Source organism: Chaetura pelagica, unplaced genomic scaffold, assembly GCF_000747805.2.
Source record: "Chaetura pelagica isolate M959 unplaced genomic scaffold, ChaPel_1.0 scaffold723, whole genome shotgun sequence".
NCBI lineage: Eukaryota > Metazoa > Chordata > Aves > Apodiformes > Apodidae > Chaetura > Chaetura pelagica.
In genome coordinates this window covers 268,634-283,072 of record NW_009952580.1, presented here as the reverse complement: position 1 = coordinate 283,072, position 14,439 = coordinate 268,634, and the positions used below count along the sequence as shown (strand labels likewise).

The 14,439-nt window shown below is 37.5% G+C and overlaps 1 protein-coding gene across 2 annotated transcripts in view; it reads right to left on the bottom strand.

Moving 5' to 3' along the window:
- TEX10 (testis expressed 10) overlaps nucleotides 1-14,323 on the bottom strand; it is a 53,515-nt gene extending 39,192 nt beyond the window's left edge. The window contains exons 1-5 of one of the 2 annotated variants that reach the window (XM_009993630.1): nucleotides 14,137-14,323; nucleotides 12,635-13,341; nucleotides 6,729-6,972; nucleotides 4,815-4,927; nucleotides 2,822-3,060 (exon numbers count right to left, since the gene is read on the bottom strand). In XM_009993630.1, coding sequence (XP_009991932.1) covers nucleotides 2,822-3,060; nucleotides 4,815-4,927; nucleotides 6,729-6,972; nucleotides 12,635-13,341; nucleotides 14,137-14,316 — 1,483 coding nt within the window. In that variant the 5' untranslated portion in view covers nucleotides 14,317-14,323. The remainder of the gene's footprint in view (nucleotides 1-2,821; nucleotides 3,061-4,814; nucleotides 4,928-6,728; nucleotides 6,973-12,634; nucleotides 13,342-14,136) is intronic. The other variant, XM_009993631.1, reaches the window with a different exon arrangement.
- Nucleotides 14,324-14,439: the final 116 nt, after the last annotated feature.

Below are 14,439 nucleotides of genomic sequence, written 5' to 3'. Positions count from 1 at the left end.
TCTACATTTAACTCCACAGGAAAGTACAAAAATGTTTTAAATGATCAGATAGAATTTTAAACCATTGAAACAACGCCTTCTTGTGTAGCTTGTGAAAGAGCCACATGAACAAATACAGACTACATGTATGTGAAAACTTCAGACCTTCTTGAAGATGAGAGTGCACAGGTTGTGAGGTAGCTGAGAAACAATGAAGTCCTGCTTCCCACTGATGTCTTCCATACCCTTTTCCATTAGTGCAGTATCCTCACACCAACCTTCTCTTTAACTTTTCATTTATGTTCACCCAAACCTCAGTGTCCCAGAGCCTTCTGTTCTCTCTGAACTATCCCTTTCTCCCTGACGCTTAAAACGGTGCATTTCATCGCAGCATAAATAGCTACTCAAAACTGGCAAGCTTGAAAAATGCAGCTATATGATGCTTTTGTGGCATAATAAGCAGGATGTTGACTATGGTCTTATTTAATCTCTTAGCATTAGCTTTTTGGTTTTTTCTGTCTATGTTTCCTCTCTTGATTTTCATTCTGTTTAAAAACATTTTTATTGTACTAGTAGTTCATTTTTTCTTTTGCATCATCTTCTACAGAAGACAGACCCTTCCAGGCCCTTAATCTCAATGTCAGATAGGTTTTAAACAAATCAGTTACACTTTTGGTATGTACCATCTTTTGCAGTATCACCTGATACAAAACATTTCAGAATTTCTAAAGCATCACCAAACAACCAACCAAGGAAGGGAGCTGTTCTTCCTCCACAGAATCAGATAACGGTTGAGGTAGGCAGAGACTCGGGAGCTCATCTGGTCCAACAACCCTGCTGAACCAGGACTAGACAAATCTGACTGTCCAGAACCATGTCCAGACAACTTCTAAGTATCTCCAACCATGGAGACTCCACAATCTGTCTGGGCAACTTGTGCCAGTGCTCAGTCACTCTCACAGTGAAAAAGGGTGTTCCTGATAGTCAAGACAGCATCTCCTGCATTTCAGTTTGTGCCCACTGCCTCTTGTCATTGGACAAAACAGAAAAGAGCTTGGTCCTCTCCTCTTTGCACTCCTCCTTCAAGTATTTGCATGCATTGGTGAGAGATCCCCCTTATCCTCCTCCAGGCCAAAGAGCTCCAGCTGTCTCAGCCTTCCTTAATAGAAGAGATGCTCCAATCTTCATGGTCCTTCACTGGACTCTCCAGTCCCTCTTGCACTGGGGAGTCTAAAACTGGACACAGTAGTCCAGGTGTGGTCTGGCCCACGCAGAACAGAGGACAAGGATCATCACCTTCAACCTGCTGTGAACAGTCCTAAGGCAACCCAGGACACCACTGGCTTTCTTTGCTAAAAGGACCCACTGTTGGCTCATGTTCAACCTGGTGTCCACCAGGACCCCTGGTCTTTTTCAGTCAAGCTGCTTTCCAGATGGTTCATCAACCCATTTCTCCAGCATGTCAAGACTGTAGTACATTAATCTTAATCTGACATTTCTTAGGATTTTAGAGCTGCACAAGGATTACCTTGAAGGGATGAGATAAACTGTCCACACAGAGAAAGATTTGTGAGGTGAAGAATTTCCTGCTGGCAGTGCAAGTCTTTGACCCTTTACAGGATCAGCAGACAAAACCCATACATATTAATCTTTTGGAATTTTCTAACTGTGGTTAGAAAAACACAAGCCATTATCCATAATCTGTTTAAAGTTTGGTAGACAAAGGAAAAAAGAATGTTTCATTACCAGGAAAAAAAGTGCATAATATCTGGTTTAACAGTTTAGCAATAATTTGGAAACTACATTCCTGAGTAGCAACTCTTCTCCTTTAGTTCAGCTGGTGAGACAGGCACATGTCTGACTGTGGACTATTATTTGCCTTCAACAGAAAGCTAATTTGGAGTGCAGACAGGAACAATTACTTATTATCTTTGTCATCAGGGCATGGGAATAGACAAATTCCTAATTAAAATGGATTTGGAAGGAGATACAACTAACTGCCAAAATATATTTGTGGAACATCTAACATCTTTTCATCTTACAAAACTAACTATGAGGCCTGCTGCTAAGAGCAAAGCATTTTCTATGAACTCTACTCAGTTGCTTGGCTGTAGAATTAACTTCTACCAGACTGGTAAGACTCAAGAGATCCCTGCCACTTTTAGACTTACTGAAAAATTCCTTTCTTATAGAAGTCTTGTATCAATCACTTAAGAGATACATCTACCAAAGTCTCATCTGGAATACAACCAAGTAGTACTTGAAAAGCAGAAGAAAAAAAAAAAGCCAAGCCAAAATACTGTGCTGGTCCTGCAAGTCACAACAGGAAACTTGTTTCCTCTTGGAAAAAGATTCAAATCAAACACCTTGGAAACTAGTCTACAGCAGCTTCCATGAGGACCTTCTTGGCATTTTCTGTCATCACAGAACTAGAGTGGTCACCTGACAATACTAAAGGTATTCTACCAACTATGTTAATAATGTTAAATAAGGATTGAAATATTAATGTATCATGCACCTCTGCATCCTAGCAATTATTTTTTACAATGAGAAAAACTCATCTTCCCATTTATAGGAGCATCTTAAGAAGTAAAAACTGAAAACAGATACACAAGTATCTTAATGCTTTGCATATCAACAGTAAGAATTTAACAGCATTCCCAAAAACCAAGTATTTTTCAATGCCATATGCATTGACCATGAAATTCAATGTACCACTGTAGACAAAATGCATTATGACATAACTGAGGATATAAGATGAAGAGATCTGAAAACACCAGAATAACTCAAGATCTCTGTCAGTGTATAAAAGTTTGCTTTTCAGAAACTACTCACATCTTACCTTTGTTTTGCTGTATTTGCATTAGTCTCCAAGTAACACCAAGCAATCTGTTCACCTGCTTGCTAGTCAGCTTGCTGCCATCCTGAAGAGTATCTGTCACAAATTTCCGTATCATGTCCAGCCAATCAGAATCTGTCTGAAGGGTTGAAGTGCTTGCCAGTGAAACCATTATGTCACACAAGGTTAAGTTCAGTAAAAGATGGTCTACACTGTTTGAGGATGTCATACAATACTTGTTGCTAAGGAGGAGGGCAGAAAAAAAGGAGAGACATTTAAAAAAATGTTTTGTGCATTTTAATATACATTACTTTGGTAGAAATTATACTATGTTGAAAAAATTGGTGTTGAAGTTTTAAAGCCAATATACATTTGAGAAGTCATATTTGACATATGAGTACTTGAAAATTTTTGCTCTGCCATCAAATTGTTTATTTCTCATATTTATAGCGAAAGAAACAAGCAAAGCTCTAAATTGTGTATCTATGGCTGGCTTCTCCTGACTGACAATTTTAATCTGGCCTAGCACTACTTTCAGGTGACTGAAACCAGTAAAGGAAGGCTTTAGTTTGTCTCTTCTGTATTCTTCCTGTAAGAATCACATGAATTTTGTTATTATCACACAATGAAAAAGCAACATGAATTGCACAGAGCAATACGTTTATGTACTTTTTTCCAAACTCATGTGGAATCAGAAACACATTTTTCATCATCACAATAGTCTTTATCTCATTATATGAGTAAGCAAGGAAAGCAAAAGCAACTATTTTTATTTACATGGTATGAAGCTAGGTTTTCAGAAGCCTTGAAGTAACAGTTACAATAAAAATGTTATTATTTCTCCTGTGTGTATCCAACAATATATTTAAAGTGCAGGAATGGGGCAAAACTTCACAGCAGAGTGATGAAGGATCAACAGAAGCATGGTTGGTCTGGGTGTCATCTGTAAGACAAGACTGCTGCATTGCCTAACTACTAATTCTGAGACTTTCAGCTTCAAGGAAGGGTGCTGAGGTCAAAACCTGGAAAAGTAAAACACCTTTTGGCTTTATGAACGTAAGAGGTAAGATTTAGCTGAAATTAAAGCATTTCATGAGGAGCTATGCTGTACCTCTGTTCTACATGCCCTTCCAGGAAAAGGAAATGCAGCAGTCAAAATCTCAAATGGGATCTCAGCCAGAAGTACACCTGCGTCAGAGTAAATCCTTAGTATAAAAGGTGCTGCTTCTACTACTACAGCTCCACCTGCTGTGGCACAGTTTGCAAGTATTCAAAATCAAGACAGACACTGGCTGATACCCATTGTGCATACAGCAGTCTTTTACAGGGACTGTAATGACACAGAATGACTCCAAAACAGATTTTGCATTAATACAGACTCACTTCTGGAAGCTGCAACAACCTCCCCGTTTTCTGTACAAGAACAAAATTGGTGCACCCACTCTACCAGTGAAGAAATATGTGAGTTTGACTTCTCTTGCACAAGTTCTGCTTTGTCATACAGGACAGACCCAATGTGTCCCATATCCCCTCCTAGCTATATTTATCCAGCTCTGTAATACAGCTATAGAAGAGTAGAGGTGGGTCAAAAAAAAAAAAGCTTTAATGTTTTGATGTAAGTTAGTAGTCAACCAAAGAAAACATGCAGAATTTTGAAACTAGTCAGACTAACAGAAAACACCAGATAACAGTATGAAAATTTCCAATCAACCATTGAAGAAAATATTTTCATTTATTCCAAACAGCATTTTAATTTCTACTGGAGGTTTTTCAGATAACTTCCTATATAATACTTTTACAAAGAACAACCAGAACCTCTCAATTCAAAGTAATTATACCTCCCTATAAAAAGTTCTCTACAGATCCTAAAGGAATACATAACATTTTCTTTTCCAAGACTGAAAATTTAATATTGGATAAAGCATATAATGCACATTCACATTGTCTCACTTATCTTGTGAAATTAAAACTGTAACATTACAGATTTTACTCTTACCCTCTGCATGAATCTTTTTTTTTGTGCTTTACTGTTTCTTGCAAAGAATAAGGAAAATGTCGCATGAAGTGGTGCTTGAAATCAACAAGGTAATTTACTCGGAGCCATAGTTCCTGTGAAGAAAAGCAGATCACAGACAGAAAATGTGGTGGTGAGTGAAACACATCAATGCAATTATCTTCCAAAATCCATTATTGGAATCGATGAAAAACAGGAATTTTAGCTTCTGTTTGCAAATTCTCATAGCTATTTCCTTTTGGATGTAAATGCAAAGTCCTCTGCATGAACCTCAAGGTTCCTCAAGCCAAGGCTGAGCAACAACATTTAATCCAAACTGGAGCAGTGTATTTTCTTAGCACATATTACTGTGGGTATATGCAATATGAAACCAAGTGAGTTACAGAAGTGAATTGAAAATGCTTCTATATAAATTTATCAGGATACTTCAAATCAACGTGAACTCCCATTTACTTGCAGGGACTATTCTGAGTTTTCCATTAAGATATATTCTGACATTGCCTTAATCTTTCTCTGTCATTAGCATACTTGTAGTTCAAAGCCTACTGACACTACACATTTTATAGTAAAAAGGCTATCCTTACAGAAAAAAGGAATATTTCTAATATATAGAAGTAAATTGAATTGGCAGGTCAGCAGACACTCAAAGTCACTAATCCACAAATTGGCCAGCATAATTTATTAAAAGAAAAGCCTGCACTGTTATTTAGTTGGTCAGATAGAATAATCCTTTTGATACCCAAGTATTAAGAACAGAGAATGACCGTTAAACTATTTCAAAGACTAATAGTTTTCCACTCAGCATAGTCATAGTGGTTCTACAAAGTGCCTCTAATGACCACTTTGGCCTGTAAGCCAAGGACTATTAAATAGGGGAAGCTTCCATTTTTTAATTGAGCCATTTGAACACATTTTATACATAAAGATTACTATAAAGGAAAAATAGGATAAACAGTTTATCTAAACTACAATACAGTCCCCCCAAAAATGTTTCACAGACATCAGATTTATTCTTTTTCAAACCATCCTAAGGTCATAATGCAACTGGTTGTACCTAAACCAGCTACAACTTGACACAGCAGCACTCCTTTCATGCAACAGAAATGCTGGCACCCTATGGCTAAGGGCAGCAGCAGTTCTGCAACACCCCAAAGAGAAAAGCTAGGGGCAACAGGCTGCCATGGGTATTCCTCTGGCCAACAGCCTGCTTTCTGTCTGCTTCCAGAAGGTCTCCTAGGAAAGATGAAAGTGGGACAGCATGTTTTCTTCAGACTCACTGAGTCCATCCCTCATGTGCATTGAGTAATAAATAATAAAACTGGTCTAATGGAATTATTCTATAAATTATTTCCAGTAATTATTCTATCTGTTGATTTTTGTTCAGCAAATGGACCTACAGTCCTATATGCAGGTAAAACAATGAGCTGTCAAGACCTGCCTTCCAACTACTTGCAATAACCAGAATGGAAAGTGTTCTTTTCCAGTTTGTGAGGTCTTTAGAGGAGCATTATCCCTTACTTTTCCAAGGGTTTAGGTTTTGTTCATTTCCATTCCCATGCCCCCATCACATTTTCAACACATAAAAAAAAAAAAAAGCAAACAACTCCATTCTATGCTTTTTTCAAATTTATATTCAAGAGGTTATCTGGGAGACAGAACACTCCTCTCCTCCAATACTACTTTCATTTTCAATAGCTTTTGTCTGTCAAGGCCTCCTAGAAACTGTGATCTCACTGCTCAGTTGTTTACTACAGTAAGAGACTTGACAAAACCCAAAGGCTAAGCCTTTTCTCTCTTAATAAAATATTTCCACTACTTCCAGTCACCAAATCACTAGGTTTTTGATCAAAACAAAATGAACTGTCATTTTTACCCCATGGATCACTTCTCCCTTACCATTTTGTAAGTTTCATCATGTTGCTTTGTGAGTTTCCACAATAAATGTATTATACTAAGCACTTGCTGCATAAGCTGCTGAGATTCTGATTCCAAAAGGTTTCCAAGAATGGGAGCTGATTGTGCAAGAGATGCTTCAATCCAGCACTCTATCAGTAATGGAATTATTATCTCAATAAAACTCTTTAAGTTTTCAGCCGAGGACAGGCCTTTTCCTGCACTGTCCATTACACTTGCCAGAGACCTAAATGACAAAAGCAAAAAAAAAAGGAAAAGAGATAAATATCACACCTTTAAGAATAGATTAGAGCAATACCCCTTTTCCTGCTTCCTGAACAAGACAAATTAGTTTTTTTAATACATTAAATGTTTGCTTGCTTTCTTGCCAGGTTATTTCAGTAAGGAAAAAAGGGTATTCAAACCATCTCCAACAAACCTGCTCTCCAGTCTCCTTGCAAGTTTGTGTGCTTCTAGAACAACTTACTAATACTTCAGTAACTGTTTCTACTTTTTTATATGTAAAATCTATAAAGTGAAGAAATATTATTTGCTTTATGATATCAACCCACAGCTAAGAATTCACTGTATTCAGCACCACAAAATAAAAAAACTTAGTCTTAAGCTTCTTGAAGCACAATAATGAGACAACAAAGTATTGTCAAATGCATGAGGTTTATTAAAGTTAAGAACCATCTCCAGCTATAATAAACATACTTGTTCTTCATATTAGTAGAATAAAAAAAATAATTCAGCTCCCACCTGATGTTTACTTAATGCTCTTGAGAGCAACTAGCTGGAAAATTATTAAAATAATCTGCTAACGAAGTTAAGCAAAAATTTTAAAAGTGAAGACATATGGTTTAAATTAAACAAACCACCCAGAAAGCAAGAAAAGCAAGGACTCCCCCCATTTTAACATACTTCATGTTTCAAAAGGGATTATCAGCAAAAATGACCAAGTCTTGCTTCTGGATAAATGTAGGCAATTTATATCCATTTAAAAATGAAGGTTCTTTAAAGAAAGAACTCCCTGAACTAACTTACAGCAAGGGATTCTCATCATAATTCTTCCTAATATACAAAAATTGGTGTGCTGAACCTCCTCTGTTAACTATTTCAGTAATCTTCAAGTGATTTTTCTTTACTAACAATAAGATCTGAATAACTATTTGCTTTCTTTCCACAGATAGTCCTGTTTACAAATATTTTACTTGCATATTGGATTGAAGAGGTAAAGCAAGACAAGATGGGAGAGAGAATTTAAATCTCTGGAAGCCTAACTGGTCATAGTAAAAAAAATGAGTTCTATCTTTAGCACCTACTATAACTACCAGATGTCTTAACATTTTATTAAGCTTAGCATTAAGTCCAGCAACCAATGCATGCAGTCAATGTAATTTGGCTGTTTCGTCCCTTTTTGGTTACTCTATGTCCTTTCTATGCCACAGACACTGCAGCAAAGACAGCAGTTTCTTTCAGGCTGTTGAAAGTTTAGGGTGAATGGTCCTAACTTACACATTTAGCTCTCGGTCACCGAGAGATACAGTAGGCAAATCCCATCTTCCAGTTATAACCACAATGAATTCTAAAGTGTCACTGGAAAAGCCAGTTGATATCAAGACCACAACCTTACTGAAAAGGTTAGGTTGTCCTGTAAATGCTATGCCATGACAGGACTACATAGCCAAAATTCTGACATGTCAGTAATTGGTTGAAATAGTTCTGAAGTGGTAGTCTTCAGCTGTTTTTCTGAATACCTGATATTACAGCAGAGCTCTGGAATTCAAGTAATGTTTCTGCAATACAAAAAAAATCTCCCCATTGAACAGTACATGAAACCTGAGAAGCTGGTAACACACACCTGAAGATTGCTATAAAAGTGTAACACACAGACCCAACTATTTCAGTACTTTCAGAAACAAGGGATGCAAAAAGAAAAATAATCCACGCCAGAAATGATACTACACCCAGTTACCAAAAGTGTTTGGGCAAGAATACTTAGCACGGCTTTTATGTACTCCTGCAAAAGAAGTCCCCATCTCTGAGGGTAAGACTCCTCAAATACTCAAGGTTAACAACAAAAGGGGTAAGAAAATACTGAATCCCAGAATCACAGAATGTACTGGGGTGGAAGGGACCTATGAAGGTCATCTAGTTCAACCCCCCTACAATAAGCAGGGACATCACCAACTAGGCCAGGTTGCTCACAGCCCCCTCAAGTCTGACCTTGAATGTCCCTAGGGGTGGGCCTACACCACCTCCCCAGGAAACCTGTTCTAATGATCCACCACCCCCATACTAAAGGGCTTTTTCCTAATGTCCAACATAAATCTAACCTTTTCTAGCTTAAAACCATTACCTCTTGTCCTATCACTACCCCCTCTGCTGAAAAGCCCCTCCTCAGATTTTCTGTGAGCCCCTTCAGGTACTGGAAGGTCACTATAGGGTCTCCCTGGAGCCTTCTCTTCTTCAGGCTGAACATCCCCAACTCCCTCAGCCTGTCTTCATAGCAGAGGTGCTCCAGCCCTCTGATCATTTTCATGGCCCTCCTCTGGACATGATCCAACATATGATTGTAATGGATTATGACAAAGTATTACAGTAAACCTGTCCAGTATGCCTTTGATTAGTGCAATATCCTTACCAATACAGGTTCACTGGAACTGGGAAATGTTGATGTCAATCTAAGTGTTAGTCTTTTTGCCATATACCTGTTCTCACAATTTTGAAATGGTAAGGCAGCTCTCAGAAACACTACAAAGCACATTACCTTTGTATTGTTATGAAATACTATTGAGGGGAGCTGCAAGATATTTGTGTACCCCTTAAGATGGCATCTTTAAAATTCCAGTATTTTTATAAAGCAGGAACAAACGAAAACTGTGTAACGTATCAGCCTTTTGACAGTAAGAGGACAACAGAAATTCAGCAAAAGGAAGTCAAAGAAGTATAAAAGAAACAGAAAAGAGAAAATAAAGAAAACATTTTGCTGCTTAAAATAGAAAATGTCATTAGAAGTTAATAACTTTTATGGCTCAGGGTCTAAGCCAGATTATTTTCTTCTTTTTGTGTGCACTGGCAATTGCAGCAGAAACTCGGTACACCAAGTGAACTGTTTTCCATTTCTATCTGATGCAGTGGTCAGACCATATACGTATTTATCCACTATGCTTGGTCTTCCATTTCAGTCTCTCAAGTCTTATTCGCTTTTTCTGTAGTTTCATTTTGCCCTTTCTCAGCAGAAACAGAAGCTCTATAAGTTTTCTTCAGCACCATTTCCAGTATAAAAAAATAACAAAAAAAAATCACACATCTTGGTATCACCACATTTAAGTTGTGAGGGCTTTCCATTTTTCCACACCTGAAATGAATTTGACATAAAAAGCAGCAATCAGCATATCAGGCAGAGAATACATTCTAATACACACCTAATTCACTGTAATCTTTAATTCACACACAGAAGGATGGCCTAGCACACAGTAGAAAATAATAGACTTGTAAGATTTGAATTGTTGAACCATCCAGCATTCCAAATTCAGAGTCTATACTTTTTACTAAATATTAATACTGCAAACTAATTCTGAAAATCCCTTTTCATAGTCACTAGGTTCTAATCAGTTAGGTGCCATTCTTATCCAATGAACTTGTGAGATTAAAAAGATACAGAAACTTCAAGAATTATGTGACTTTTTAAAGAACACATTTAAAACTTACTTCCAGTACTACTGATGAGGCCATCAATGCATACATGCTGCAATTAGTTACTTGTGGTTTAGTCCACTCATTACCTATAGTTAAGACTTGACTATTTGTGCATTAATTTCTTTACTCAAAAAAACCAAATCTGAGATTTTGGAAGGACTTAAGAAGCATTACAGGTGTTTTGCACCTCCTATTGAAGTAATTTCTGTACTTACAGTAATGGCCACAGCAGAGGCCTAGGAAGGCCTGTAAAAGGCCACACTTGGGATTGGAAGAGAGAGAATAAAACATCTTCGGATTACTAGAAAATATTTCAGTCGCAAAGACAAAAGCCTCCACAGTAATTCCACTACTCGCCCTCTCTGCAAAATGTGCGCAAATGCAATAAAATGAGAATATTTTAGTACCTTCTGCAGGTGCCCCTTCTCTTTCCATTCTTCTATTCTGCTGCCATCAGCTTGCTCTGCCAGTCTCGCCTTGGATTCTAGCAATGTTTCCTTCTGTGCCTCTGGCTCCTTCCCAGGCTTGCAAATGCCTTCTTGAAAGTATTTATAACCACGAGGAGATCACGATGTTTCAACAAAATCTAGCTCCTCAGAAAAGTGGAATCCGATTTCAGGTGACACCAGATGTAAAAGCTTATTTTCCTAGGCCTTGAATACAACACATCTTCAGCTACCACAGGGCATGGTGTACCACACACTGCCTGTCATTCAGTGTACAATACAAGAATGCTCTGATAGACGGTGGTCCACAATCGCATGTTTCTGACTGCAGAGATGAAGTCTGTAGGACTGGTTTGTGCTTAGCAATTGAACACATTCCCCTGCCTCAAGTGGGCTTCACTTGTCTAATTTCTAACTAGTTTTGACTGCAGCAGATATTGTTGGTCAGGAATGAACTCTTAACACTATCCTAACAATCATTTTTATTAGAACTAGCAGCAAATGCACCTAGCCTAATATACATTTCCTATACTTACCACAACTAATATGCTATCTACCAAGGGGAAGCCTAGGAGAGAAGGAAGGAATGGTCATTTGTGCATCTCCACAATCGAGATGGAAAACACCTGCTAATTCAAATACCTGTAGTATTAAAAGAGAACACCTCTTCTTCTGCACTACATTTAGTCAAAGATACAAGATGGACAAAGCAATGGATTAAGCAATGGGCTTTACAGCCTTTTCTGCCACTGACCTCCTAGATTATTTTGTCAGAATTGCTTTATACTCCATATTCAGTCTTTGGCAGCAGTAAAAGAAGTATTGTGGCTTCTCTTTAAACCACCTTGATTATCTACGGATTAGAAGTGCTGTGTGACAGACAAGCAGTTTCCGTTTTTCAAGTCATCATTCCAGATCTCCTATCAGCAGCTACATAACATCTATAGTAATACATACACGACTCTGCCAATGTTTGAAAGGTACCATAAAATGGTACCCCCTCTAGTTTGAGGAGTGGGTGAATGGGAAAGCAGGAAAAGAAAGACAGCTAGTTGTTTCTCTTACCTTCAGCTCATGTCTATTTAGAGTACTACTAAAAGACCCCAAAGCTTTCTGTGACTAAGCACACTGCACTTTCTTCCATATTCATCAACATGTCTTGGAAAATGCATCTTTTATTCATAGCAAAGCTATAAACTGATAAATTGATTAAAAATATGCAGAACCAGGAACTCAGTCCCTTCCAACTCAAACCATTCTGTGATTCATACCGCCAGACACATCTTACCCTGTTCCCTTTTCAAAAGTAACTATATTCAAAGAAAATAAACTCTTAAACTTATTATACACGCATGATAGTGAAAATAAAAAAATTCAGTAAAGTTCATTATCACAGTGTAAGAAAAAAGTTCACATTTAATGTGCAGAAATTTGTCTGCAACAACCTGTAGTCATTAGTTCTAAACCCAAAAAAACCCCACTGGAGTTGGCCTTCAATAATTATTATAAATAGCATAAAGCTTTTATTTGATAACAAGAAAGTTAATGATAAACTCATAGCACAGTTATCTCCTGCGTATTTCTGTGTTTTCAAGCCACTGCAGTAAGACTGCACATTACACTAAATGCCCTAAAATATGGCTAAGGGACAATCCCGTAACAGAACTTAAATAGTTATCTTCAACAGCAACAAATCACAGCTTAACAATGTCATTATAAAGTTGACATTAATTCCCAAATTAGTCAAAATTTTCTTACCTTAGTCTAAAGGATGAGTTCATCTTTGGTCGTAAGCCACCATTTTCGAACAGTTGTATGTGTTGCTGATTATTTGCATGGACCTTCCAACTTATACATATTGGGTTCCTCACAGAACGAGGGTTGTCCTTCTGTTCTTGAAGTCCTTCATCCTCTTTTTCACTGGATCCATCTACCACTGCTTGAAGAAACTTCTTGAGCCTTATTAGTACATTCAACCTCCACTGCTGAGAAGTTACTCTCCGATTTGGGTTAACAGAAAGCATCCAAGAAAGTTTCTCTCTGCTTTTGAGTCTTTTTGACAGTTGCTGGTGAGAAATTAGCTCTACAAAATTCTTCAAAAATATAACGCTGCGGTCTGTGAGAAGAGCTGGGTATGCTTCCAATAAAACATCCAAGACTTTCAATGAATCTTCCTGAATTCCCTCACTGATATGAGTCATGGCACTGGAGAGATGGGCACTTACCAAAGGAAAAAATGGAGCAATCTGTTCCGCTCTTATTTTTGAAGCCAGGAATTGCAGCAGGTGAACAGCTGCTCCTCTGACACCAGAATCTTTGTCTGTAAACACAGCTGCCACCTCACTTATTATACTTGAAAGGTGTGCATCAATTACAAACGGATACTGAGACAGGAGATCTTTGAGCCCAAGAAGTGCATTATGCTTAACCCCAGGACTATAGTGATGCATCTGTGAAAGCAGATCCTAAAAGAAAAGAAACATATATGCTTGTCCTAAGTATTACTTTATGCTCTTTATAAACTTCTCCACTTATATCCAGCACATTTTCTTACACGTGCAGAAATACAGATCTACTCTTACGATGTACTGCTGTTCATAACAGCATAGTATGTTCAGAACAAATATACTATTAGTTTAAAGAGTAACAATGAACCAATCATCAAAATCCAATTTCAGGGAAAAGCAAGATACCATGAATTGTGCTTCGAGTAATTAAGATAATCCTAATTTTTAAGTTTATGCACAGCCCCACTGACTTAACAGAGGGATGACCAAAAAATCAGCCCTCTCACACTTGTCCTCAAGAGCAATCGCAGCCTGAGCAGCTTTCTTCAGTTTAAGCAGAGAGCTGCAAGAGACAGAAGATGACACGAAGGAAAGCAGAACCACCACCCAAAGAAATACATGATTTTTAAAACACAGCATCTCAGGAAGACTACTTTTAAAATCCTATCCTTAAGTTAGGAACCAAGACTTTAAAAAAAACAAACATTAATCCTAGATACTTTAATCGGTGTGCAACTTTAGCTTTTGCACTGCTGAAAACCTTCCCCCTGGATTATATACTGGCTCAGCAATTTGAATAATTGGTCAACTTATTGTCTAGGTCAGAAAACCTGTGTTCAGATACTATGCTGTTGTTTTGTTTGTTTGTTTTTCTTTTTAAATAAATATTTTTGTAAACTCTAGTAAACATAGTAAGCCTAGGTAAATCTCAAGTAATCTTCTGTCATTTCAGAACAGGATGTCACTGTATACCTTAATGTTAAGTTTTCTATTTTGTGTAGGAAGCACTCCATCTTCTTTAAGTTGTTCAGGAATTTGTATGGCCTTTGTTTTGAAGGTAGTATCAGTTGCATTCTCTAGTTTAGGCTTTTTTTTCCCAACCTTAAATTTCACTTTCTGGAAATCTTCTTGATGTTTCCTTTTTTTAGTCATTCTGATTCTCTGCAAAAAGATATTCAAAGTTTTAGTTTTATTAAATATACTACAAATATTTTTTTCCATCAAACAGCAGCAACTTCCTACTGAAGGCTACTGTTTTCATGCTTTTTTCCCTAC